The 25,290-nt window shown below is 40.2% G+C and overlaps 2 protein-coding genes across 6 annotated transcripts; both read right to left on the bottom strand.

Moving 5' to 3' along the window:
• Window positions 1-713: 713 nt before the first annotated feature.
• LOC135795748 (2',5'-phosphodiesterase 12) lies at window positions 714-2,959 on the bottom strand. The gene is made up of 5 exons (XM_065307523.1): window positions 2,105-2,959; window positions 1,747-2,049; window positions 1,402-1,687; window positions 1,211-1,337; window positions 714-1,149 (listed from the first exon to the last, which is right to left on the bottom strand). Exons 1-5 carry the CDS (start codon window positions 2,890-2,892, stop codon window positions 887-889), a joined length of 1,767 nt encoding a protein of 588 aa, XP_065163595.1. The 5' UTR covers window positions 2,893-2,959; the 3' UTR covers window positions 714-886.
• A 528-nt stretch (window positions 2,960-3,487) lies between these two features.
• Window positions 3,488-23,937, bottom strand: LOC135795750 (protein vein-like). Of its 5 annotated transcripts, XM_065307527.1 has the most exons (8): window positions 22,010-23,937; window positions 7,558-7,723; window positions 7,365-7,382; window positions 7,137-7,270; window positions 6,031-6,112; window positions 5,895-5,956; window positions 4,477-4,540; window positions 3,488-4,401 (listed from the first exon to the last, which is right to left on the bottom strand). In XM_065307527.1, exons 1-7 carry the CDS (start codon window positions 22,827-22,829, stop codon window positions 4,506-4,508), a joined length of 1,317 nt encoding a protein of 438 aa, XP_065163599.1. In that variant the 5' UTR covers window positions 22,830-23,937; the 3' UTR covers window positions 3,488-4,401; window positions 4,477-4,505. The 5 variants fall into 5 exon arrangements, with proteins under 5 accessions (XP_065163599.1, XP_065163601.1, XP_065163596.1 ...); XM_065307529.1 differs by lacking the exon at window positions 4,477-4,540; XM_065307524.1 differs by lacking the exons at window positions 3,488-4,401; window positions 4,477-4,540 and having other exon boundaries at window positions 4,987-5,956.
• Window positions 23,938-25,290: the final 1,353 nt, after the last annotated feature.

Raw genomic sequence — 25,290 nt, 5'->3', positions numbered from 1 at the left:
CAGTTTCTAATTGGAAACTAGCATTCAGCGTTCAACTCATTAATGCGTTTGATACGAGCATATATATTCTAATCAGAGATTGGCATGTGGAAAACGCATTAAAATGTAATTGATGATTCGAGACGATTCGAAGCTATTTATCTAAACGAGTATAACTAGTGATTATTTGCGTTAAATTCCAATCGTTACGATAGTTTCATGTGCTGCTATTCATTAAAACTTTAAATTCCTTGAACTTTATCCTAAAAAAATTTGAAAAACTAAAACAATGCAATAATTATGAATTAATCTTTACACATTATGACACAATATATCTGTTACCTGTCGTGTGAAAACATTTTAAACGAAATGTTTGCATGTTTAAAAGCAGAATGTAGTTTTAACTGGATTTCTAAAATAATATTAATCTAAAGTTTGCATTTTCCAGTAATTCGCAACATTAACCAAGTATACACTTACTGTTTTCCATGGTAAAACATCTATAACTCAATGAAAATAAATTTAATATGTTCAAATCCGTTTTAGTTAAATACTTTTCAACAAATTTCTTTGTATTCTACACATGTTTAACTCTACTTTTAATGTGTATTTATATACAAACCTTCAAACATAGTCAAAACAACTTCCATAACCCTAAATTCAACTTCCGCTGGTTATTTTTCATCACATTTTTAACATATTTAAACTAATCATGTAATAAATTAACAAGGAGATTTTTATTAAAACGGTAACAAGTTTTATTAAATAAAACTACACAAATCAAATTTGTACTCTAATAACTTTCATAACCCAACAATTGAGCCAGTTTTTAGGTTGGCAACCTGTTAAGTCAGAATTTGGTTACTTCCGCAACACCAATCCACCATCTTGATTTCATCTAGCGTCGTTATTCATTCCATTTCAAATCAGCGCAGAGAGAAACGTGGTCCGAAGGAAAAACGACGCTTGGCAGCGCAGCGTGAAAAATCAACTCGTCATTTGTAGGCATCGGTACGTGTTGCGTTACATGCACAGTGTTCGTATCAAAAAATATATAATCCAAGCAATCAGCGAAACCTACGGTGTAATTCGTATACGGCGGCGTGCCACAAGCGCTGGCCATTTTGAATGGCTGCGATAAGGTAAGATTTTTAACTTGTTCTTCTTTATCTGCGCATATAATCATTATAAAAGTATAGTACACACATTAAAAATACGTATTAATACTTACTGCTTGACCAGTCTGCATAATCTTCTCCAACACTGCCTTCAGTAAAAAGTTTATAAATTCCATTATCTGGTACTGAATTAAAATCTCCACAGAATACAATCGATATCTTTTTATCTTTATATTCCAACTGGAATTTTCAATGAGTCAAGGATTAATATGTGTTCATTAAACGCGAATGAACACAAACTTACATGTGATTTGGTTTTGTTGTAATAATCCTCAACAAATCTCATACTCATAGCTCCTTGGAGTAATCTAATATGATCCGCATCTGGATGGAAATACAAATGTGTATTGGCAACAATCACTAGATTTCTTGTTTCAAGACATTCTAGTGTTACAACTTGCGTGACTGTTTGCCGGTCATTAAAACGCTGTTTCAACTTATCATTGGCACAAATCGCTTGCAGAAAGTCTTTGAATATTATATACTGCTGTAATTGTTCAGCAAGATGAAGTTTTACACTTGATATTAACCTGAAAACATTAATATTCAAGTTTATTCATAATTTAATTCGAATATGAATACTCCATACTTAAATTTATCCTTCCTGTAAAAACAAGCAAGCCCTTCAGCGACTTGTCCACCTTTAATGGCAAACTCAGCTCCGAATCCTTGTCTTTCCATCACAGGCTGCAAATCAAAGTTGAAGATTTTCCTATCAACTTCTTGCAGACAAACAATATCACTGTTATACCCAATAATTTCCTTCATAAACAATTGTTTTCGATAATCGATTGCTAGCGCATGTGGAGGGCAGTATGGATACAGAACAGTTCTTGTATGGTCAGAATCACAGTATAAATCAGCTAGGATATTGTAAGTTACTACTCGAAATCTAAAAAGACCAAAGTCAGTTAATTTTGTTATAATTGCCTTAAATAATCACTTACTCTTTGGTTTTACTCCTTGATTTAGTGAATTCATGTCTCCTTTCAAAGGGAAACACCCCTGGAGTAGGACTAACCACTCCATCAGAGATGACTTCAATTTTTGGTCCTTCATGATGTTCATTTCTTGGTATACACACCATTTTCAAATAACATCCAATTGCATCATCACCAGGAGTACAAATATACTCAGTACCAATCTGTTCCCATTCCTTTTTATCATGTGACTTATACCAGGCAAACACTGAGTACTTCTCATCATAATACAAAGCTTCAAACTTCAGTGGATAAACAGGAAAGTTGGGTAATATTGAACTAGGCAGTGTTATACTTTCAATAAAAGGTGCATTAATCACCACTTCATACTCTTTGTCAAAGAGTTTTAATGTCACACTGTTCTTTTCTTTGAAAACCTGATTGCAAGGAACTTCTTCATTAATTTTTATCAAATTGCAATAGAGTGATACTGATACAGCAGGTGTTTGATCTTCAACTGCATCTGGGGACTTCTTTTTCCGCTTGTTTTTCTTCGCATATGCTTTTTCTACATTCGTGGTGATTCTCGATAGAAAAGTAGATACGTTTTCATCCAAACTGCGAGTGAAATTGAAGTTTCGATCGACTTTGAATTCGGGATCCACAAGCTGGAAACTAATGTCGAACTTATCACCCTCGGTGGATGGCTTGTGACGAAGGTAGGCTCTGTTCATGGCGTAAATATACTTTTGGATGTTTTGGAGATGATGCGTGGTGATGTGGAGGAAACGCTTTTGTACTACGGAAATTATCATTTCGCAAATTCTCTATATCTCGGGTTAGGTCCACTTGAAATTTGGATTTGAATAAACATGTGGGGAAAGTGACACGTTAGGCTTCATTAACACATAGGTAACCTATAAATTTATAAAATTAGTAAAACGTAGTAAATTACGTTATAAAAACCTAGTTAAGAGAAAAATAAATTTGTGTAAATCAAAAAATTATTATTTTTACACAAATTTTGCATAATATACTTGGTGTAAATAATAAATGTATTTACCATTTTGCATGTAAGTGTGAAGATAGCTTTAGGAAAAATAAAACTTGTCCGAGAGGTGCTGCCCCCTTCAGCCAAAATATATAAGTAATACTTACTATCTTAAACATTTAAAGGTCAAACGCGAAAGAATAAAATGGTGTGAATTGTGTCCCAAAAAGGTGTTTAAAATCAATTAAAATCATTAACTTTAATAATACTAGTGATAGTGCAGTGGTGCATTCATCAATCACTCCATCCTCGTCGTTTCTGTAAGTTATTTCATGTTCTTCTAAGCAATATTCTACCAAAATTGTTAGATTCTCATAATTTCTTGACTACCAGGTGTTATTTCCGATAAGACACATTCCTTAGCATCAATAATATAATTTATTGTTTTCTTCCATTAAAAATAGCGCTATTTGTATCGTAATAATATTTCTTGCGTTTTGCGTTAATATCAGTATTTATATAAATAATACACATACTTAAATAATATAATATATGATTTTCGGATAACCGGCGCATCAATTATTCGCGCATATCTGGCTGAAGAAATTGTACACATTCATTTATTGTTCGTAATAGACATTTAAGTTTGTTCCTTGTTGAAATTAAATTCCATTTTTGTTTGCAATCAGTGACATAAGTCAACATTTTTCTCCTTCTACTACACATCATCTAATTATACACATTATAAACACATTTATTTCGCTTAGAATTTAGTTTTAGTTTAGCTAAAATTTAAATTAGAAGAATAATATCACATTATGCGAGTGTTATTAATCGTTTTCTTGTTGCTTAACTATTTTTATCAAAATTACAATTACATCAATCAGGCAGTTTAAGTTCAAAATACTTTCCAACAACAAGTTTATGTATTTGATGCGTATTCGTACAAAATTTAAGTTCTATTAAACGTTTACATCACTAGAAAGTTGTAAAATTTATTGGAGTATTTCATTATTGTTCTCGATTTCTCTAAAGCACTTTTTTCGCGTTTTGGGCGTTAATATTAATAACCTCACAAGTATTCATCAATCAGATATTTACAAATGTTAAATAAATGAGAAATTAATGAAATTCTACAGCGTTAATTGGAGTATTTGTTAGAGATAAAGATAGATAAATGTAGACATTTAATTGTTATCATCTTTGGCATCAACATAACATCAATTCAATAATCATTCCATTCGTTGTCCGCGTCCGATGTGAGATTCTTCAAAGTCTCACCGTTATTTTCAGTCTGTCCGTTAAAAAATCTATTCGTCTTCATACATGAAACCTACAACAAATATATTAATCGTTATTCACATGCGCATATTTATTACGGAATAAATTAATTAATCAATGCATTTACATAATAATGAGGCATGAGTGTGAGAGCATCTACAAACGCGACACGATCATTCTTGTGCGATTCGCTAGAATTAAAACGATTACATTACAATCAACGAATTAAATAACATGCAAATTGAATTGGTTTTTTAAGAATTATTCTAAGACTCACAACAAAGTTGATTTTTATTCGATTCGAATTGATTTCTCTTTTTACTTTAAATTTTTTATTTTTTTAGTTATTAGCGTTGTTTTCGAATGAAAATTGTTAGTAAAACAACAACAAACAGACGTTAGATGTTAGACAAAAGAGTAGAAAATAAAATAAAATTTTTACGTACCCCACAACAACCAATTAGAGAAATGTTTTGTGTTTTTTTTAACTAAAAGAAACCAAACCCTGCGCCTGTTTGCGTTTGTATTTTGTGTTTGACTGAAAGAAAACAAGCTTAGAGAAACACATCACCTAGAAACATGAAAACACAACACTCTGAGGATGTTAGGACGTTCAAATAAATTATTTATTAGATCCTTCGTGTTCTATAGTTTGGTTGTAATTAACTTTCTTGTTTGTTTGGTTTTTTATTTCGTTTTGTTACAAATATTTGTTGGTTTTCTTGCAAATTTGTTGTGAGTATTAGATTTTCATCATCGTTCTTTCTCGCTTTAAAAGGCATTAATAAATAAATATATAATATTCCTATAAACTAAAAAATATAATAAATGTATCTACATGACTTTATACAAATTAATCAGCTCGTGTTGTTTTTTTTTTTGTTAGAATTTCACTTTTAGACTAACATAAAAAAAAAGGTGCAAACAAAACAATGGCAACCATGTGGGCGTTGGGGCGTGGGGGTAAATCTCTTGGACGTTCACAAATTCCTTACATATTTCTTAATAATGGAAATTTTTAATACTCATTTTTTGTTTCGTTTAAATTTACGTAATTTAAGATTAGTGCTAAAAAAAGTCACAAATTAGTTGGTATCTCGGAACACCCTGTGTGTATTAATATTTCCTTCTTTATCGTGTTCATTTCGTAAAAATAACAGTCTTATCGTAATAGGAGTTGCGTTTTTTTACAAATGTACAAAGTGTTCGATTCGTCCTCGGTTACAGTAACTGCATGTGTGTGTGTCTTATATTGTGTGCTTTGTATCTTTTTTATAAACAAATATAATTTGGCATTGTTTGGCTTGCTACGCGCTTCCTTTCGTTTGCGTTCGATTAGATTAAAGTTTATAATTTATGTACAAAAATCCTAGACGTCTAAGAGGCGATTAAAGTTAGAGAGGAAAATAATTTACACAATTTTTTGTTTGTATTGTTTCGGTTTGTGCGTGCTGCATCGATTCTCGTCTATGGATGACAATCAGCGCAATCGGCACATGTGGGCCGGCACGCCGTGCTTTTCGCACGTGCTTTCGTCAGACTTACTTGGTTGCGGCTCCAGGATCGTCTTCTGGTCGCATCTTTTTCCCGTATATCCATCGCTGCATCTAAAAACCAAAACAGAAAAAAATACGCGCATTTGCTTGATTTTCTTAACCGGTGACATCCTTTTAATACTTACATGCAATAAGACTCCTTCAGGTCCGTCACGTTAATGCATGTGCCGCCGTTGAGACAGAACAAGTTGCTGTCGCACTTCTCCTCTGCAAAGACAAGCGAGAAAAAAAAAACGATCGCGTAAATAAACAATCATGATTCGGTGCTATCATTAAACACGCCGACGCCGACGCATCGACGTCGTTCGCTCGTTAGACGCGCGCAAAACGTTCGTCGTCGTCTGCTAATTATCGCCTTGGGAAAATAAAAGATTATGCCCCACATCCAACAGAATTTCATCAGTGTTACAATGTTGCGCGCAGGCTGCGAACAAGTGTGTTGGCCAAAAATAGTTGTTAAAAAATTTCAACATCTGGATTTCTCGCGAGAGCGCAAAAATGCAAATTTTCGTTGTTTGCATGGCAAATAATTTCAATTTTAATCAATATTCTTGTCTGCATGCCAAATGTGCATTGTGTTTTTGGCATAAACAAATTACGCAATTGCGCAACGCGTTGGAAAAGTAAACAGAATCGTTAAATTCTCAACGCGACAATAAAACTAAGTGAAGTTTGGTGATACGCTATAAAAATCTTAGAAAATGGGAAGCGAAATCTCTCTAGCGGAAACTTTAAATATTTTATGCAGACTGAAATGATTTCCGCAGCGCAGTGATAGTCTCAGGTAGATTTATATTAATAGCGGCGGATGAAAAGCGCTGGCCCAAAGTGTGAAAACTAAAATTATCGCGCGCAGAGAGAAAACAAAAGTTTTTTATAGACATTTTTCACGGTCGGATGCGGCCGCCATCATGGATTTGTTGTTCGCAAATCGTCCGACACCTCGCTGATAGACAATAGATCAGACTAAATATAATTAAATATTTTTACTATGTGTTTTCCTCTATAAAAAAAATTCGAAAATATTTGCCATGAATTTACGAAATTTTGCAAGAAAACGTAAAGTATTAATTTGTTTTTGTTAATAGAAATCGCTTCACTGTGGGGAAATTAATAATTAATTGATTATTTCCACATTGATTAAATAATAATGCACATGTCAATGTGATACAGTTAGTTTGTTTTTAATTTCCCCACAATGAGCGATTGGAAAATATGTGCAGAGAGATACCATGGCTATTACTATTAGCTATCCGCAATTCGGTGCTCGCCTCCATCCGTTTGCCATCGACACCTTGCGCCACGCACGTATACCGCCCGGAATCACGCTCCTCGGTGGTCCTTATCACTAACGTGCTCTTTCTCCTGCAGAAAATACAAAAATTATTCAAAATTAAATTTTTATACTTAAATATTTTGAAAATGAGAAAAATATAGGTTAAGGATTATTATTGCCTACCTATCTACCAAATCCTCGCTGCAATGCAACAGAGATATTCAAAAATAAATTTATTGGTTATTTCTGATAGTCACGCATGCCAAAAATTGCATCCGGTGCTTCGGAAGCATCAGGTGCCAATTATTTTGTTTTTTGAGTTTGAATTTAAGTTAATTACTACGTGTAACAAGTCTATTTGTGAATTTAGACATACCCTCGGTACGTTATCCTTATGTTGGAATTGCTGTGCAACACCGTCTCGTTTTTCTTCCACACGATGAACGGAATCGGAAATCCTCGGACTTTGCACACGATGCGCGCCTTCTTCCCCGGCTCGAGTTGCTCCGGTTTGTTTACTTCCGGTTTTGATAATCTAGGTTCTGAAATTTCAAAAAAATAAATTAAATAATTATTTTTAAGTAGTGATGGAATGTGATATTTTGTTGTTATTAGTTGTAATAGAGTCCGGCCGGTGGTAAAGCATTGGAAGACGTCAAGCGCGTCGGTTGCGCGCCGCCGGAATGCGAAAAATGCGAAAAACGCGCCGACAAAAAAGTCAAACACGTAAAACGACGACCGCGAAGCATGTAAAACGCGAAGGGCCGCGCGCCGAGGACAGTCCATCCGCGGTGTGTGCGCCGTGTGCGTTTTATATGGCTGCCCCGCTCCGAATTCCCGGAATGTATTTCAGGTGGTGCACGCGTGCGGAATATTAAATTTGAAACAATGCATCGGAATCCGTTAATAGTTCGTTCGCCAAATATGTAGCGATGTCGGCGAAAAATATGCGATTTCGCCGGTGCTACCCGCGCCGATCTCTCGGGGCGGCCGCCGCGCGCCACACACGCGCGATGCGCGACTTTCATGCGGGCGCGCGCGCGCGAGCGAATTGTATTTTAATTTTCGTCGTCGCTAATATATTCGCGCCGCCGCGTACGTACCGCGGTGGGTCGTTTTCCGATCACTTTTTCTTCTCACGATCCGGCCGCCGTCCATCGCAGGACAATCAAAAAATGCTACACATAAATCTTGCGCGCCCGGAATGCCAGCGCAGTTTTTGGCTGGCTTTTTTCTGCAGGCGCAGGCTGATCAAAATTTTGCGCTAGTGCGCATGCGTGGTATCGGTGAAAATTATTTCGTGTTTGTGGAAAGAGGTGAATTTATGGTCTAAGGCGCCGACAAAGGGACAAAACCTACTAAAGATGCAAATATGTTAGAGCGGAGAGTTTAACAACCGTTTAGAAATGGGAACTGAATAATTTTCGGGGAATTTTTTGTTTTTTGTATGGTATTGTTAGTAAATTCCATGAGGCTTTGTATCATATTGATTAAAGTCAAAAATTATTAGTATTAGCTTTATTTGAATTAAAATTAAAGATTTTTCCTCATTTTTAAGTAAAAAAATTGATTTTTTCTAACGCAAAATTGTTTTTTTTAGCTCTACAATAATTTTTATTATTCACTAGCTTTTGCCCGCAATTTCTTCCGGGTAGTGTTTAATAAAAATGTAATTCGTTTTTACTCTCTTGTTCTAGACACAGTATGTGTCAATTCTATCAATAAGATTCGCAATCTTATTTTAAAGAAATTAATGATAGGTATAAAGAATGGCTAATATTGCACTTTTGCGCGCCATCTCGGATTCAGCTATTTAACTATAACTATGATTGAATCTCAATGCCAACTTTTATCCTATAGAAAAGGGCTGTCTTTAGGGTTTTCCTGACAATTATTCGAATTTTTCTCGTCGTAAAAACCATCCTTGGACTTTAACGAACATTTTCAAAAGAATTGGCCAAATTGGTTTAGGCGTTGTGGAGTTATGCGCTTACCAACAGATTTTGCGATTCATTTTTATATTATAGATGAGTTTGAAAAATTAAAAAAGCAATTATTGATTAGAAAAATTAAATTTTCTCAATGAGAAAAAAATTATTAACTTTGCAGCAACATAACTCGCATTTTCATTAACAAATACTAGTTTTCTTTTTAATTTTGATTACAGCAGATTTTATAATAATTTATTCATGTAAGGTCAGAGCCGAAATGAAAATAATTTTTAGACACTTCAAAATTTTTGCCTACTTTACAATAAGTTTTAGTGCTTGTAGTATTGATTTTATGTTTTAACAACATTGTGGCAAGCGAGGAACAATTGTACCGTATTGAAATAGCGCGCTTTTATTTGCAAAAAGCCGTAAAATCGTAATTTGCGAGCGTGCAAAATAAAGTTACGAGCCGCTGCCGCCAATCCGATAGTGTTTACACCGCCCGGCTGAAATATGGCGATTATGCAAAAATTATAACATCGCGCACATTTTTCACGCGGTTGTCGAGAGTTCCCAAGCGTTCTATTTCGAAAATTTTCACTTACAGTAACTCTTGCCGGTCTAGTAAAAAAGCGCTTTTGGCGCTGCGCGCGTATTGTTCGAGCGAGACGAAAGGTGCGAAACAAGCGGCGCGCACAATTTAGGATAAGGACTGTTATAAATAGCGTCAAGGATTTTTCAGGTGTGTCTTGCCGCTGCGTGTACTCTACGCATGCACTTATTTATTTACAAGCGTTGAAAAAAGCTGCGCAAACAGCTCAAATGTCACAAAGCGAGCTTAAAAAAAAATTGTGCATAATCCTGAGAATCAGACTCAACTCAGCTCAGGTAAAAATGAGTGATAGTAATATACAGGATGTGCATGGATGTGCGCTTGGTATCGAATTGTGAATTTGAGCCGGTGCCAAAAAATATTAATAATAGCGCCGGTCGTAGTAAAAGTTGTAGCCGATGGCAGAGCGCGTACACTCGGGAGACGCACCGAATCGGTGAATCATTTGGCGGAGCGCCACGGCTGCCAGACGACCGCCGCCGCCTCCGAAACGGATTCGCATTTTATACAGTCACAATCATCTGAAACCGTACGCCGGCGTGCTGCGGGACGACAGACGGGCAAGCAAAAAAAAAGAACGCCCCCGCAGACGCAGCCGTTACCTGCCACCACACAGGATGTTGCGAAACGCGCTTATATCATCATCATCGTGTCTAATAAATTTAGCGCGCGATTCGTATTGCGATAAAGATGTGCACAGTGCACATGTGCGCTTATTATTATTAATTCAGCGCGTAATTAGTCTGTATTGCAATTACGCGGCGTGCCAACGTGCCGAAAAAGATCAAACATGCAGCGGTGGAAAAAAGCGGGCCAGCACGTCGTCGTGTTTTCATTATTTTCGGGCGTTATTTCGAAATTTCGGGCAATAGGACACAGACGTTTCAATTGCGTTTTAAATTTACCGCGCGTAACCCGAACCCAAACAGTGCTGACGCGTAAGTACTGCGGGAAAAATGATTTACACACTTCGAAACACATCAGGAGAGCCCACTTGTTACGAGAAGTGCAACACTTACTGATATACACGCAATATTTTTAAGAGTGTTAACCATGTGCGATGGAAATTTCCACCTCGTAATAAAAATATATTGATTAGTCAAGATGCAGTTGTGAATCGCGCCAGATTTTCGTAGGAACGTTACTAATCGGCAGGATACATCCTGCTGACACAGTTTTATGACTCAACATAAGTTGTGATTTAATATTAGAGCCGTCAGGAGGAAATTCAGCGTGTTTTTCATTAATTTTTGGATTTTTAACGGTAAAAAAACACGAATTGTATGTTTGTTCTTCTTTTACACCGAAACTACACAATAAATTTTGATAAATTTTATTATAGAGGTAGATTAGACTATGGATAATGACTTAAGCTACTTTTTGCTGCTGAAATATAACTTTAAAACTGTTAAATTAACGCTAAAAATTTATATTGTTACTTATCATCGTTATAGTTATTAAATTCAAACCTAGATGGCGTTACAATGCATGTATATGCATGAAATATTCATTGTAATGTTTATTATCTAAAAATTTAATTTTTGATTGAGTTCAGTGGCCTATAATTTAATAATAAAATTTAATAAAAATATTCTGAATGACATTGAGCCACTTGGAGGTCTTGATCTTTTCATCTGGCGTGATTGTGATTAGAGCAATTACGATTTTCTTCCGAACACTTTTTGCTCGCTCATTTGCGCGCGAGCAATAACAAACAATCGATAAATATCCGATTGTATATTTTCATTCTCCGGCGAGCGCACGGCTCTGGGAATATAATGATGCGGCGCCATGGTTTTTGCCGCCACCGACGCCGCCGCCAGTGCAGCACTCTCTTCTCGTGCAACTCGCTCGCTATCATAATATACAATCGTCCTCTGTGTGCGTCTTCACGGCGCTTCTTCGCTTCTCGCTGCCTTCATTGTTGCTTTTTTCACGCGGTGCTAAATCATCCGCGCAATTAGCTTATTTATTTACTTTCCCAGGCGCATTTATTGTTTTATAATTATTGAATAAACCCAGCGGATTCGCACACACTTGTTGTCGGCGCGCGAAATTATCATTAATTTCCCGGAAAATGAAAAGTCGGTTTTCCCGAAGCGTGCGCGCTTTGAAAAATCGCTTTGATGTTAAGTGGATTATGCGCGCGGAGTAAATCATGTCTAGTCGAGTTTAGACGTTAGCGATTTATTTGACTTGCGCGAAGCGTTTTCAAAATAAATTGATATTTTCCAGGAAACCAGGCGTATTGAAAGACCACTTTTTGGAAAGTAAGCAGATTTTGAAAGTTTATTACTGCGTTTTGTTGGAAATTTTTGATTGTTTGGTTGCCGATAATGGTCGAGGGGGCGCATGCGGTGTGAGGCGGCGCGGCAGCGGTGTTCGCGATCGCGGCTCGTTCTTGAGGTATTTCCAGACGTTCTAAATTTAGGCGCGAAGCGTGTACGCACGCACGCTCTCGGCGACGTCTAGTGCGTATAGGTCGTAGGCCCGTTACCGAACCGAACCTTCTCTCTGACCGCGCGCGCGCCAGCCTTTGAAATCCAAGATCCAAAAATCAAATCCTCAATTTATCCCATCACTTAATTAATCATCCATCTATATAAACACATTAATACCAAAATTTAAAACATATTACTTCAAAAATTTAATTATTTTTATTTTAATTTAAAAACGTCTGATTTTATAGAAATGTCTAAGCAAAGCAGACTTTGCGTCCGTGATGCGGGCGCTCGCTTTGCGACTCGCGCTTTCATTAATAAGAGGAGTCTATTTTTAAGCGAAACGATGTAATTTACAACTCGGTGCTCTTCTCGTTTGGCTCCCATAGTTTCCCAACTTTCTAAACGCCAAGAAACAAACTTTTCGGAAATACTTATCAACTTAACACCCCTTAGTATAGGTATCCGTATTTATATACCCCCACTCCTCTGCCTAATTAAGTCTATACTTTGTGGTCCCTGCGTGGCCCTTTGTATCACTTTGTCAGAGCCACCCCTCATTGCGACGCACGTGTGCGATGATGGTGCTAATCTTTTCGATCGTTTTCGACTAGACACATCGTCACTCAGTCAACTTACAGCACTCACAGCTCCCCTTTCATCTTTTTTTCCAGTGTTAAGTTACCCTCGGCGCGGCGTTCAATCAATTACGTTAAACTCGCGGGGTTTGAAATTGAAAGTGGGACCACTTATAGACTACCGTTTTTTTTTTGCTTCTTCAGAAAAACTAAGATGGGAGAGATTGAGAGAAATCTTCCAGATGTTTGCCGGTGATGAGCGATGCGAACGTTTACGAAAGAATTTACCAAGTGTCTTTAGTCACATCCATGAGTGAAATTAACTTTTTAGTAACCGTAAAGAAATTAGGGTGTAGTTATACTTTATGAATTTTTTAGACAGCGGGTTTTGTTTTGATTCTTAATTTTTCGCTTGTATTTTTAATGTGGTTATTGAGCATCCGTCAGGTTGGGTTCCCCGACCGGAAAGCACTTGTTCGCAGCTCGCGCGCGCCCGGTTTCGGGGCGTGTTTGTGTTTACGGCGGCGACGGCGGGCGGCGGGCACGCGTGTGCGTGCACGTCGGACACGTCGGTTATGAATAGACCAAAAAGTGGAGCACGGTATATGGCACATGGCACACACCGACCGCCGCGAGAGGAAACTCTGCCACAAAACGTGTAATCATCACACCATGCGAAAAAACGCTAAGTATCATATCAAAACTTATACATTTGCATTTGATTTGTTTATAAAATTCTTCCTGAGTCATTTTGCATTTTTGTTTATTACTCACACATCAGATATGCGTACGAAATGCGAATTTGCATGGTGTTTATCTTGGCAAACCAGGAAATCGGCATATTTTCCAGCTTTTCTCGCGGTAATTCTTTGAATTTAGCAATTCTCTCATCGCACAGCTGCTTGACGCATCCGAATAAAATTCGGTAATAAGATAATTTATCTATTTACTCATTTCACATCCATTAATGAACTGAAAATATTCAAAATAAACTTAATTCAATTGCGCAGTTGTAGAATTTATCAATAAAATTCACTTAGTACTAAAACGAAAATATTTTACAACGCAAAAATTTTACACAGCCCGACCGCCGCTGCCACCATTGATTACAGAATTGAAATTCTCGTCACCAATCGTGTGCTGTGTCTGTTTATGCCATTTGGTAAATTCTAAATTGACCGCAACAACCTTCAGTCAACATATCAAACGAGAATACTGCGCGCACATGGTGCGAAAGTGTGCGAAACGAATAAATTTAATGAGTTTAATTGAAGTTTATAATTCGTTTAAACTTGCGCTAATTTAAAATGCATCCAGGAATTATTTGCGCAATGCAAATGCAAGTCAAGTGTTAATGCAATTATTTATGGCGCTTTTATTCGATTAGTCGTCTAATATCGTTAAGAGTTGAGAGTTTAAGAGTTTTGAAGTGAAGAAGTTGAGTGTTAATTTTCGGTAGTTCTTTTTTTTTTCTGTGTGTGAGTACGCGCGAGCTGCGGTTCGGCTTGGACGGGCGTCTGCGTGTTCACGACGCGTTATCTCGCGTTTCATTGTTCGGGCAAAATGACAAAATTAAACCAACAGACCGTATATCCATTTTCCTTTTCGCTTTTTCGCGCCGCGCGCTCTCGCGCGCTCGGTTTTTGTTTTAGGCGGGCGGGCGGGCGCGCGCGCGCGTACTCCGATTTTTAATTTCGCATTTATTTCGTGCTCGTTTGTCCGTGGCGCGCCACTGCAATTGTAATCGCACGCCCGAAAATTTTAAAATTCCGTTTCCTCTCTCGCCAGCGCACAGGATGTTGGTTTCGCGATTGTTGGACTTTTTCTGCATCCAAGTCGGATGAATATTCACGAAAACTTTTATTGTTGACTCATTCTGATCGAAATCGAAACACTGCGCAGAGGGGAAACTCGGGTCAATTGCAATAATTTTACTCGGAGGGTATTTAGCATCATTATAAACTGCACAAATTTTTACTTTTTTAGTATAATTATTCGTAATATAACGAAACGTGAAACTTACAGGTAAATCGGTTTAGTTTTTCTTTAATTATTCAAAAACTATTAGAGTTAGAGTTAAAATTCTTTTAGAAATATATTCTGAGATAAATTCTACATCAGTCAGTGAAAATATTATGTAGATTAGATAATTGCGCTTTAAGTTATAAACAATTAAAATTAGATTTAGTAAAAATTCCTAAAATTGTTTAAAATACGCTGTCATTTCTATTAAAAGATTCAAATCGATCAAAAATAAATAAAAATAAATAGATTTTTGAAGAAATTTTGTTGATAAGTTGATTGGTTTCTTCATAATTCACAAAAGAAGAATTATTTTCACACCAAACATGAAATTCTTAAACATTGTTTTGTTTTTATTCAATTTTTACCTTTTGACCAAGTTTTTGACATCTATTGTTGCTTAACTCAAATGAACATAACCTAATATTTGGAAATTAATTTAATATTCACTTTAACTTCACCAGCTATAAAATTTCCAGACTGCTTGGCACAGCATTTAAAATTTTCTCCTCTTTCTCCTCCTCTTCGACTGCTGTTTGTTGTTATGTTCTTAAAACGCAAATGAGCGGCGAGTGCAACTGGCCCCCGCGCGCCATGTCACCAAGCTACACGGGTATGTGCGCATCTGTGCGCGTGTGAGTGAGCATATTGTAAGCCAAGTCACAAGTGTTTTCTTTTCTGTTTTCTTTCTTTTTCGTTTTCGTGTGTGGTGTTGTTTTGTTTTGGTCTCGTACTCGCGTTTTGTCGAACGACGCGCACAGCCAGTGGCAGCGCCGACGACGTTAATTAATCGTTAATTAATCAATCATTAAAACGAAACCAACGCAGGGCGACCAGCATTAATTCGGTGACATTGGGGACCTTTAAATTGTTAAACTTTTGAGTTTTTCGACTCAATTTCAGCCGCCGAAAACAAACGCAAAAAAAAAACGCTAATCGCTCGCAATAATTTATCCCGGATTGCGCTTGTCGAGTGCGGCAGATGTTCGGGTGGGAAAAAGTTAAAATTGAAATGACTAAATTTGTCTAAAACGCCGAAAATAACGCCGCGCAACCGTCACAACACCGCTGATTTACCGACGCGCTCGCAATTAATTGCCCCCTAAAGACTGCCGCTTCCCGAAATTTTTGCCCAACTGATAGACAAATGACGCGCGCATAAACAGTAAATTAATCTTTTGGCACAGGCGGAATGTTTTTTTTTTCTTCTTCTCTTCTCTCGCGTGTGTCCGTGGGAGAATCTCGAGGGGTTCGGCCTGAATACATGAAATTATTAAATGCACCGCGGCGCGTATTTGGTAAGATGACTTTTGGGCGATCACGCGACCTCATTGTCCTCATGAATACGTATTAATTGTCCCGCGCGGCCGACGGTCGTTGCATATGGCCATGTGTGGCCGTGCTGCCGACTGCATTATTTGTTGATGTGTTGTGTTGTGTTGTTTTTTTCTGCGTGCTTTTGCGCCGCTTTGTTGCACATTTTCGGAATCAAAAACTTTTCGGCCACCGCGTACGGTATATTTGCTCGCGCATGTGTGCGTGGCGTGGTTTTTTGTTTATCAAGCGTCGTGTGCGTTTCTCGTGCGAAAAGAAAGCGCGCACGCATAATGTATGCGCCTGAGTCCTTTTTGCGCGCGCCTGCGTAGTTTTTGTCGCCCCGACATTCCGCCGCCGCGAGCGCCGAAAGCTCGTCCAAGCTCGACTTCCTAATTGAGATTTCGCCGGCGTCCGCAGCGCGACGTGTGCGTCGAGGAACACACCGGCGATCTCGGGGGTGAGGCCGGCGAATTCGACGAATTTCTGACATGCGCTCGTGTTGCAAAAGCGCGCGCGCGCGCCAAATCTCCACCGCGGAATGCAATTCATTCCAAACTTCTTCAAAATCATTTTTCTCGATTAATTCATTACGCATATTTCCACACCACAAACAATGAAATTTTGTGCACTAGTGCGCATGCGCGTACAACTCATCTAGTAGTAGTTATAGTGTAGTACCTATAATATAGTTATGCCCGGCATGAAACAGATTTGGTTGCGCGCTTTATGTGTAATTCATCACACATAAAGCGCTGCTCTCGGTCGTCGCCGGGTCGGATTCGTTCCCATAGCGCGGCGGCGAGGTGGTTTCCATGCACGGCGTAAGCCGAGACAGTGCGCCGGCAATGCGATTCGTCACCTCCGCGAAGACCACCGCCGGGCACGTCGGGGACATGGGAACGCGCGTATAACTTCATCGGGGTGTGCTGCGCGAATTGAGAATTGACGGAACGAAACGACGTCGCGCGCACCAACCACCGTCGGCCGCGGCCGGTTGCGGCTGCTGTTAATCGGTGTAACGCGCGCGGCGCTCTTTCGGCGCGCCAAGCCAGAAAATTGAAATATAAATAAAAGTTGCATACGGACACACATGCAAATACACTCGTGTAAACTAGACATCTATACATATATAAAACATAGAAGTCGGTGGTGCCACGCTGTTTATGGCTCCGGAATGGCTGGACTGATTTTTATCGGCTTTCATTTGTTGTGGATATGTCTTTGTTCCGTATATCGCATAAGGAAATTAGTGGAAAAGAATTTACACAAGAAAATGAATCGTAAATGGCTTAGTAACACGTGAATTACTGAATTTGAAATGTTTTTCAATGTTATTGGTTGATTTTTCGTAGAAACGATAAAATAATACTTACAAAATTAAGTTTTTCTTTGAAAGGAATATGTTGAAGTATTTTTATAGTAAAATGAGCGGAACTGTTAAACTACAAGTAATTTCTCATGTATTTTTGTTTGCAAAATCTGTTGGTAAGCGTATAACACAACAACGCCTAAACCAATTTGGCCAATTCTTTTTTTTAAATGTTCGTTATAGTCCACGGATGGTTTTTACGGTGAGAAAAATTCGAATAATTGCCGGGAAAACCCTATAGACAGCCCTTTTCTATAGGATAAAAGTTAGCATTGAGATTCAATCATTGTTATAGTTAAATAGTTGAATCCGAGATGGCGCGCTGAAGTGTATTATTAACAATTCTTTTATAATTAATTTCTTTAAAATAAAATTGCGAATCTTTTTGATAGAATTGACTCATACAATGTCTAGAACAAGTGAGTAAAAACGAATTACATTTTTATTAAACACTACCGGGACGAAGTCGCGGGCAAAAGTTAATTAGAAATAAATATTTACATTTGAAAATCAACCAGTGTATAAATTTAATACTTTTGTGTTTGCGACGGTGGTAGTAAAATAATATTAAATTTTGAAACGAAAAATTTCAATATTTTAAAATAAAACGCAATAAAACCAAGAAAACCGAAATATCTTCGAAAATATTTAATATACGACATTGGTAAATTAACTGTATCAAAAAGAAATAAATTTTGCATTTATGAAGTGCAAAAAACTTTAAAACTTTCTAAATTTCAAAGGAAAAACCACATATTTCAAGTTGCACTAGTGTCGCTTCCCAGAAATATTTCATTTTTAGCATTAATTTTATCATAATAATAAATTCAATCAATAAAATTATGAAATTTGCTCACGGCACTTTCAATATATTAATTAAACAAAATTTGAAAACGGAAAATTTTAAACATTTTATATATTGCACCTAAATTTCACGATTTGTCCCATTTCAGGTGATTTCAGCATCGCACTCTAAATCTCAACTCCGAGTCGCGTCTCTCTGAAAATACACCGCATGTGAATGACACTATATTTCATAAACCGAGACGCTCCGCGCGCGATAATCAAGTGAAAAATTACCGCACCGATAAATTCTCGGAGATTCTCAAAACATTTTCGACATTTTTTCACTTCAAAATATATGTGTAGCCGCCGTATATTTTTAACCCAATATAAAATATACACTCACTAAATAAAAATTCAAATTCATTTTCAGGTTTCCCAAAGCCTCATGCCTCATCGCCAGTATCGGGTAAGTTGATAAGTTTATTTACATTCACTTTAGTGATGAGTCGACGAAGCAGTAGTCATCAGCTCGAATGAAAAACAATGATTCCATTATAGCGAAATATCAGAAAAATGACTAGAAGATTAATTTTGATATCAAACTATATCATTCACATGGGGAATGTGCTTGAAATGCATTCTGTTGTATTTGATTCCTTTAAATATCTACTCGTACTAGGGGAATAGACTAATTAATTTTCGGTGGGATGTGGGATTATTTGAGTCTGCCGAGACGATTTGTTGCTCGATTTGTCGCTGTGTGCGCAAAATTACAGCCTGAACGGTAAAGTACTCGCCGTTAAAGACGATGTACATATGAGTAATTTGTATTTTTACGTGCGCGTCTCGCCGAGAGCGCGCGTGTGCTATTTCGGGGTGTCTGTCGGTCTGACACACATCACGCGCATCATCATCAGCTTGCACCCTCTTGCGGCCACTTAGCACGCGATTTCAACTCTTTCAATGAATTACCTCTACGCATCTAAAGACGAAAAAATATATAAAATGCCAGAAGAAAATCATCTGGTTACCGTACAGTTGTGAGTAATTCTCACACAAGATAGTCGCCGAGTTTGGTAACCCTAGTGTATAGTTTGGTTAGACTATGCTGTTGCTTAGACTCTCATTCTCGCGTCGACAGAAATAAATAAACGTCGTTATGCAGGCGAGAGTCGCGGGCGATGCACGTCGTGCCATATGACATCGAACACCCAAACACACTTCCCGACGGCTTACAAACCCTCAATACGACGTTTCAATTTGCAAGAAATAATCAACGCAGTAACAAATCTTGTTAGTAAAGACATTAACTGCTTCTCTCTCTGCATCTTGGCGCTGTTTTTTTTTTCTGTGCGGAGTTATTTGTTTATTTTGATCAGTCTAGAACTGCGAGGATTTCGTGGCGCGTCGACGATGTGAATTATTCTCTCGCGCAAAAGCTTAGATTTAGAAGAAGCTGGAAAGTTGGTTCGATGGAGCGCGCAGGGCACTGCAACAACATACGGCACGCTTCGAATTTTCCATTAGCGCGATCTATTTCGGTGGCGCGGCGCAGCGCCGCGACGCTTTTTCCTATTCTTCTATAATTACCAGCGCGGAGGCACTTCGTGAGATGCATGCATTCCCCTCCGACGCTAAATCCATAAACCAGAAAACACACAAACGCGCTCCGAAGTTTTCTCTTGGCTAATCTCGCGCGCCAAACAAGTTCAAGATGAACACGCCAGAGACTAATTACTTTATCAACACAAGTATATGCTATGAAGTTATTAATTGACAATTCATGTATTGATTGTACGTGCGTGCGCTCGAATCGACAATTACCCGCTGCAAGAATGGTAAATATTTACATTTTACGATCGCGACGCGCATAAATATCACCGAGATGAAAAAAATTGAATTGATTGATTGATTAATTTAATTTTCGTCCTCTTTGTGACTTTGATCGTCGCAGCAGGCAAATGTGCAACCATGCATTATGATTGAGTCTGTAAGTAGCGCACATAGACGATAATGAGGCCATTTATAAAATGTGCCTGCTTGGGACAATAAAATTACACTCATTAAATTTCCCCCCTTCTTCCCTCCACGTTTTCTTCATCATCAGACGTCGATGAGGTTGTGAACAAGGCGTTTGAATCTAATCTATCAAAATGCATTGTTTTTGATTAGTTTGTATCGTAATTTGTAAATTGTATATAAAAATGCGCGTTTGTCGCATACAGCAACATCGTTTCTTTTCTGCGCGAGCTCTCGCGTTGTGTGTGCTCCGGTGGCATCTCGGCTGGCCACCGTAGCAGAAACTGTTGAGTTACCCGGTTTTCCATTTACAGTGATTCTCTCCATATATGATATACTTGATCTTTATTCGCACCGAGGTATAATGCGCGCGCGGACAACAACGAGCGTGCGTGTTTTGCGTGTGCAGGTCGCGAAGATGATGACGATGGCAGCCGACGTCGTGGTCGTCGTCGTCAGAAGGGCCTTGTAAGGTCGTCAGGCCGTCAACACACAATCAACACGGTGTTGTTGGTGCTGCTGCTTTTTTTTCTTCGTTCGTATTTCGTTCTTCTTGATTAGTTGTTGGTTGGTTTTTCCGAGGTGGTGTGCATGACAATCCTTTTGTGGATGCGCAAGAAAAATATGACATTTGTAATGGAGTCGCCAGTGTATGGCACGTCACGGTGTTCTGCGCGAGAAATTTCCTCCTCGGCTAAAGGACGAAGTCGTCGGCCGGCGCTGGCTTTTCGATGAGTGCTGCATCAACGCGTCAGCGAAGCGGAGTTGAGCTAGTTTCGCAAGTCGCGTTATGGCTTAATTAGTTCATTGCCATTTTCTAATTGTTTCAGCATGCGACACGATAAAGTGCACTCGGTGCATGCCGTCAATATTTTATTAATGGCGACGTAATACCACCACCACCACTTTTTCTTCCTTGCCTATACAAAGTGTTGTGTTGTTGGGTTTTATTTTATGTTTGGCGTAGATTTACGTGTGTATGCTGTCCGAGAGCATACTCTACGTGTTTATAAAGAGTAATTTTTTCTCGAGCGTGTGGCGCGGAAGGCGCCCGCGAAGAGGGAATTCGCGAATAATGCCGCGAACGTGTGTACATTTCTATAGCGGGCATTTGCATATAATGCGAGCGCGCCGGGCCGGCGAAGACGCCGCCGCCTTTCATCCTGCTGGCCGCTGCAGCGGCTGCGTTGGTCGCACACGGCGAGAAAACGCCGAGCAAGGTCGGGTGGTCCAACAAATGACCACCGCACGACGAAAAAACACCGCAAAATTACCCAAAACCCTTCAAACACCAAAAATTCAAGGTTTTTCTCCTCCAAAACAATAATAATCAATTTTTTTTGGCAGTTTTATTTTTATATCGCGAGATAATAATTTTTTCGTTATCGGTAATGATGCGGCACGTGTGCTTCACACTCCTACAATGTTGAAATTGATTAATATGCAGCCGGAGCGAAAGGCATTCCAAACATTTATCGCGCGCACATTGTGCAGACTCGGCGTAAGTGACGATGAAATTATGCGCCGCATTCTTCGCCGCAGACTCCCAAGAAGAGCGCGGCTGTTACAATAATAATTACGCTAATTGCAAACAAACGCGGCGGCGATTGTTTGCAGGTTGCGCAATGCAACGCACACACATAACGCCCGGCAGCGCGATAATAAATGCCAAGCGTATCTTATCAGTGTCGAAATAGTTTCATTCATGTTTCCGTACTGAGGTACGGATGATTGTGATTGATGATGACTTACCGAATTTTGTCCTAGTGACATCGCGCAGAATGCGCTCGATTTCCGCGGCGCGTTTGCGCCGATTGAGCACCGGCGCGCCGACGACGCTATAGTTGTGATTGCCCTGGCTGTTGAGGAAGAGATAATACTCCTTGGCAGGGCGTATCTGCGCCTTAACGACGCCGCCCTCGCCGCCGCCCAGCTCCGACTCGCAGTTCATGCGGCGTGTGTCGTTGAGGAACGTCAGCCGCAGGATGTCATCGCCGAAGGCGTACTGTGGTGACTTGAAGCGCGTGATGATGCGAAACGAGACGCTGTAGTTGTAGTACCGCACACGGCTCATGCTCATGCTCTCCGCCTTGGCGAGCACCACCGTGTTGGCCATGTAGGCTTTGCGTGCGAGGTCCTGCTCCTGACAGGGTTTCGCTTTACGATTACCGCGCACTTGCGGTGGTTGTTGATGATGCTGCTGCTGGTTGCGCGCAGGTGAGCGTTGCGCACGTTTGGTGAGCGGTTCGGTGGGTGCCGGCGCCGCCCCCGGCTGCGGGATCTGCCCGTCGGGCGCGCTGGGGGCTGTCGCAGCCGGCTGCTCGACGTAGACGTCGATCCGACTCGTGGGGATGTGGTGGTGTTTTGCGTGGCGCAGGCGGTGGCGCGTTGTCCGGCGGGCGCCCGCCCCCGCCGCCTCCAAAGCACTCGCGACACTGACACTCGAGTCACTGAACCCGCCCATCGCGCCGAGGCGGTCGCTATCTATGCGGAAACCGGAACAACTCAAGAATGCTACCATCACTAGAAAGAGAAAACATACAACGCATTTTCCGCACGTCAATTTATACATTGCTCACTTTGGCCCGTCGAAGTTTCGGCAAAACCGCACAGTTTTATTTTTATTTCTATTATTGGGTGTCAATTTGTGTGTTTATGTGTGTTGTGGTCTATCCTAGGGCGCCCGATTGTGGTATTTGATGACGGTGGTGGCGTCCACGTGCCGTGCGCTCTTCTCTGGCTGCTCGTGATGGCGGTGCGCCGACGTCCACATCGTGCGAATTTGCGCCCTCGGGTGGCTCAGGTCGAGTCGCTTCGGCATGCCGGTGTCATCCGCGCTGGGACTGATGCGGTCCGATCGCGGCTCGAGGCGCTCCCCATCCCATAGAAGTCCTTACGACTTCCCCACAAGTCCTGCGCGGCGCGGTGGCTTAAGTTGACACTTGAATTTCGGCCTAGCGCGCGCGCGCGTGTCCCTTTTCGCGTTCGTGGCTCACTCGCCGCTAATTACAACAACGCCGATTTTACAACGCGCGCCGCGCACACTACACACACGCGTCTATTTATACAAACAAGTTCGACGTGCCGATTCCATATATAGCACGAATGGCATGGAAACGCGCGCACCGCCGCTGTGCAATCGTCCTAATCATCGATAGAAAATCCACGGAAAATCGCCGAAAATAACATTCAAAAAAAATTATTATTATCGGCTTGTTAGAGTATCCGTATCCATTCAGTGGCACTAAATTCACTTGTCAACCACAATTGTTTGTTCGGAATTATCCAGTGGACACTTTCGGCGAAGTTTTGTCGAAGTTTTCCGGGGAAGATGCGAGTGCGCTCGCGGCGACTTTCGAATGGGAAATGTGCGCGCTTCGCGGGCCGACGAGCAGCGAGATACTGACGACTGGCGGGCCGAAAGCGACGCGCGCTTCGGAGGTGCCGCGGAGCGGTGGTGGCGGCGACGGCGACACGGCGCCTCGCGCATTAATTTATACCCTTTGAAGAAAACTTTTCGGAAAAAAATTTAAACTTGCGCAGTGTCATTCGATTAGCAGCGGGTTAAAATAAAATATTTAGATAGTTTTTGAATTCGGTGGAAACTCCTTGAGGAAAAGTGCGTGCGGGCGCGTCGCGCCAGTGTTGTTAACCGATTCGCTGCCGAAGCAACACTGAAACGGAGCGAATGCGATGCTCCTCCGAGCATCTGGCGGTAGGCGCTCGAACTGGTGGCCCGGCTCGTCGCCGCTCGCCCGGTGGCATCCGCGAGAGCGAAGCGAACGGTCGAAGCGCCGCCGGGGGAGAGACAATGGTCGTCGCGACGCCTAAACGTTCGATTTTTTCCTATGCCTCCACAAACATACTCACATATCCAACCAACAAATCCACTCCACGCAAATCTGCTCGCTCAGATAATCAAATCGACTTTTTTTTTCCAATTTATTATTTTTTGGCTCTTTTCTACGAACAGTAAAATATCCGTACTTACAATGAATTGTGTCTATTATCAATTGTGATTATCAAACAATCCAGGCCAAGCACGCACATTTTTCTAATCAGTGTTTAATCGACTGGCGCCTATCATAAGTAACTGAATCATTCAACTTGAAATATTTCAGATAGTTTTATTGTATTGTACACAAAGTTCAAAATTCTCAGAATTTCGTAGTTTACAACAATCTCTCTAGGAATTCACTCGCTTCGGAGTTTTTCGTCAATCTCACCGCGCTGTGCGCGTTCCCTAAATTTAATTTCTGTTTACTCCGATGTAGCTGCGAGCCGCGTACGAAACTCGCGCCGGTGCGAATTGATATCTTCCATATTTTACGTTTTACGTGCTCGAAACTTGAAAAACCGTTCGGAAAACCTCTTAATATATTATACCAATCTAAATTCGCTCGTTTTGTTGTTGTGTTGAGACAAATATGAATCGATTTCCGCCAGCCCAGCGCATAATGATATTGAAAGTGGCGTCCGCGCGCGCTACGCCCATTTCCGGTCTATATATCATCCACTCTTTTGTTCTTCGGCACGTCTCCACTCCGCGAGTTCTTAAGAGCGCTCGAGTTAATTAAATCGATTGAAGTTTATCCCCGAAAAGTTTTGAATTAGTTTTGCTGTAAATTGCGATGTTACGGTCCTGTTGGGGTAGTAAGTAAGGTTCGTTTCCTTCGGGCGGGCGGTGGCGCTCGTAAATTGATAGTATTTCAGCGGTGGCGCCAGCGAGCGCCTCAGCGAGACGGCGGCGGCTGTGGCGGCGGCCGATATATCGATGTGGAGTGTATTTTCATGTTCATGAAAACATTTACCGCACACGAGAAGAAAAAAAAAATGAACATGAAATTTATATAATATTTATTAAATATTGACTTTTGCAAAAGTTTCAAAGTCAAATCGTTGTTTTCCTTGTTTTTCTTCGTCTAGCTTTGGTGAAAATCTACGATTGCTGGAGCTATATCTCTCCGATAGTCTCCCGGCAGTCTCCATAGTTTCCACACATTTATGCGCGCCCACCCGCGAGCTTACACACA

This window comes from Atheta coriaria, unplaced genomic scaffold (genome assembly GCF_025399875.1).
Source record: "Atheta coriaria isolate IRGN ID8LTWV9N9 unplaced genomic scaffold, Caltech_Dcor_3.1 hic_scaffold_7_pilon, whole genome shotgun sequence".
In the NCBI taxonomy this organism is placed as follows: domain Eukaryota; kingdom Metazoa; phylum Arthropoda; class Insecta; order Coleoptera; family Staphylinidae; genus Dalotia; species Dalotia coriaria.
Note: the sequence above shows the minus strand (reverse complement) of the source record. Positions and strands in the feature narration are given on the sequence as shown.